Source organism: Nannospalax galili, unplaced genomic scaffold (assembly GCF_000622305.1).
Source record: "Nannospalax galili isolate Female #2095 unplaced genomic scaffold, S.galili_v1.0 scaffold342, whole genome shotgun sequence".
In the NCBI taxonomy this organism is placed as follows: domain Eukaryota; kingdom Metazoa; phylum Chordata; class Mammalia; order Rodentia; family Spalacidae; genus Nannospalax; species Nannospalax galili.
In genome coordinates, this window is record NW_008349359.1 from 2,773,529 (window position 1) to 2,777,132 (window position 3,604).

General features: G+C 42.3%; 1 protein-coding gene across 1 annotated transcript in view; it reads right to left on the reverse strand.

Annotated features, from left to right (window-relative positions):
* Ubr1 (ubiquitin protein ligase E3 component n-recognin 1) overlaps positions 1–3,604 on the reverse strand; it is a gene marked incomplete in the record, with an annotated part of 168,776 nt that overhangs the window by 69,001 nt on the left and 96,171 nt on the right. Inside the window, 2 exon segments of the mRNA XM_008846839.3 lie at positions 849–1,003; positions 1,779–1,827. Coding sequence (XP_008845061.1) covers positions 849–1,003; positions 1,779–1,827 — 204 coding nt within the window.

Consider the following 3,604-nt stretch of genomic DNA (forward strand, 5'->3'; position numbering starts at 1 on the left):
AGCCACCCCAATTTGTTTTGAGACACGGTCTCACTTATGTAGTCCTGGCTGGCTTGGAACTCACTATATAGACAAGACTGGTCTCAGACTCACAGAGATCTGCCTGCCTCTGCTTCCCAAGTGCTGAGATTAAAAGCATGTTCCACCACCATGAGTGGTGCTTTCTTCATTTTCTTTGATATCTTCTCCATCGTCATTCCTAGGCTTACTGTGCCAGAAGCCACAGGATTCACAGGGAGTATGCTGGGGCAGGTGAGGCTGGTGGGGAGGGTAGGGGACTGAGGGGTGGTATCTGGGACAATTGGCTAAGGCACAGGATAAGGGTCCCATCCCGTAAGAAAGCAAGATTCTGATGGTGAGTTCCTGGGGAAGGAGCTAGGGACCAGAAAGAAAGACAGAATTGACAGGTGGTGAGCTGGCAGGATTGGAACCCTGGCTGCCCAGCACTGGGATTCTACACATTCAGATGTTTGCTCAAGCCTTTCTGAGATCACCTAGTCCTGATTTGTCCTTCTTTCCAGTTGTGGTTCTCAATTCCTGGGTAAAACAATTCTATTCTATGTTTCTGTACCCAGTAGCCTCTTCCTTTCCTATCCTTTCCTTTTACTTTTCCTTTTTCCTTCCTCCCTCTATCCATCCCTTCGAATCTTTTAAAACATAAATGGCTCCTAACAATACGAATGCTAAAAACTTGAGAATGTATTATCAAGAAAATTTGAGCAACAGGTAAACTATTTCAATGATTACTAAGTATCATATGTTCCTGATGTGGTTCTGCCGGACATTAAACCAGAGATCATTTTCCATACCCCACAAGAACACAAAGAAAAAATTTCAGGTAAACATACCATTTGGAGCATCCCTTCTGTCCACAAGTTAGAATCTGTGTCTACTGCCCTCTCAAATATGGTTCTGAGAATGTACATCATAATATCACAGTTGAGAAGGTTAATTACTTTGCTGAAAGCTGGGCAGAACTCAGGAGGTGGTGGTGGTGGCAATGCTATAGGAGGAGGAAAATGGGGAAAAGAGACAAACATACATTTTTATTTGGGCAGCCCTACATATTAAATTGCAAATATCAAAACTTATAGTTTAGATTCAAAACAACACATGATTTTAAAGCTATCTTTAAAGCACGGAAACCATCAATGTCAAGGAAAATGTAAGCTGCTATGCCAGTCTTCCAAAACAAATTCCACTAGCTAACAGTTTAACATTCTACCATCATTCACACTGGCCGCATCTTAGTGTGGGAACACAGCAAAGGGTCCTCTGTGTTTCCTCAGTTGCCCACAACCCAAAATCAGCAAAAACAAAATGATAAAACACCCATAAAAAAGTCAAAACAAGGGGCTGGAGAGATGGCTCAGTGGTTAAGAGTATTGACTGCTCTTGCAGAGGAACCCGGGTTCGATCCCCAGCACCCATATGGCGGCTATGAACCATCCTTAACTCCAGTTCCAGGGTATCTGAAGCCCTCTTCTGACCTCTGTGCAGCATTGCACGACACAGGTGCACTCACATACATGCAGGCAATATACTCATCCACATAAAATAAAAATAATATATTTTTTTAAAAAGTCAAAACAAGCCAGGCGTGGTGGCGCACGCCTTTAATCCCAGCACTTGGGAGGCAGAGGCAGGTGGATCTCTGTGAGTTCAAGGCCAGCCTGGTGTACATAGTGAGTTCTAGGACAGCTTGGGGCTACAGGGAGACCCTGTCTCAAAAAAAGATCAAAAGTCAAAACAAGTCAGTTCAGAATCTCACTTTTTACCTTCATCTTTATTTTCTTGTTTTCTCCTTTTCTTTTGCATATGTTCAGCCTATTTAAAAGAAAAAGTAACAGTGACCATTAAACATACTGTTTGGCAAGCACAAAGCCAACGGAATACTGTTTGAAAGCAAACAGGAAAGATTGACCTACCTACTAAAGTAATTTGTATACTTGTTTTTTTGCTACCTTCAAAGTGTATTCAAAATACTACTTTGTCTAGAAACCAAACAGTTGTCCTAGGGAAACTGTCCTGAAAGGTGAGTGAAGTATGACCCTTATTAAGAAATTAGTCTCTAGCTCTGCTTCCTTGGGCCTGCACAACCTGCAGGCCTCTCTCCAGGGTAAGCTGACCGCGCCCCCAGCCTCATTCACCCTCCCATCTCCCCCGCCAGTCTCTCTTCCTAGCCTGGGTCCTGTCCCATTCCCTGTCTTGGCGCCCCAGACACCCGGGAATCACCACTGGTTCCTGATCCTTTGCATCCAGACCAACCCAGTTCCTTCTCAAGCCCTCTGGGCCTGCCCTACCCTCACCTCCCTCTGCTTCCCTGGGCTGGCACCACCAGCAGGCCTCTCTCCAGGGTAAGTCAATTGCACCCTCCATGCCTTGACTCCCCTAGCCTCATTCAACCTCCAATCTCACCTGCCAGTCCCTTCTCCTAGCCTGGGACATGCCCCATTCATTGTCTTGGCGCCTCAGACATCAGGGAACCAACCACCACTGCTTCCTTTAAATATTAACGGACTGAACTCCCCAGTCAGAAGACACAGACTAGGTGAATGGATTAAGAAACAAAACCCATCTTTTTGTTGTCTGCAAGAAACCCATCTCACTTTCAAGGACAGATACTATCTTAAAGTGAAAGGATGGAAAAAATATACCAAGCAAATGGTATTAAGGAAAAAGCAAGTGTTGCAATTGTAATATCTGACAAAACAGACTTTAAAACTAATCAGAAGAGATAAAGAGGGCCACTTCATTCTGATTAAAGGAACAATAAACCAAGAAGATATTACAATCATGAACATATATTCACCAAACTCTGGTGCACCCAGCTTCATAAAAACAATACTACAGAACTTTAAGACCCAGATTAATCCAGACCCATTAATAGTAGGGGACTTCAATACCCCACTGTCTCCATTAGATAGGACAAAAGGGCAGAGAATTAACAGAGACATCTGAATTAAACAATACCATACATCAAGTGGACTTAACAGACATTTACCGAGTATTCCACCCAAGCACCAAAGGACATACTTTCTACTCAGCACACCATGGAACCTTCTCCAAAAATTGACAACATACTGGGCCACAAAACAAAACTCAACAAACACACACCAAAAAAATTGAAATAATTCCATGCATTCTATCAGATCACAATGTAATAAAGCTCAAAATCAACACTGGACAAAGCCTTAGTCACTACACAAACTCACAGAGATTGAACAACACACTGCTAAACAACTAATGGGTCAAAGGAGAAACTAAGAAAGAAATAAAAGTATTACTGGAACTAAATGAAAAGTATAATACAACACAACAAAGCCTCTGGGACAAATTGACTTAACATTGCAACTCAACATACTTGAAAATCGACAAATGAAACCCAAACCCAGCAGACAAGAATAAATAACAAAAATCAGGGTAGAAATTAATGAAATGGAAACAAAGAAAACAATACAAAGAATCAACAAATCCAAAAGCTGGTTCTTTGAAAAGATAAACAAGATTGACAGACCGCTAGCCAATTTAACCAAAAGAAAGAAAGAGCACCTCCAAATCAACAAAATCAGAGATGAAAGGGGAAACATCACAACAGACACCA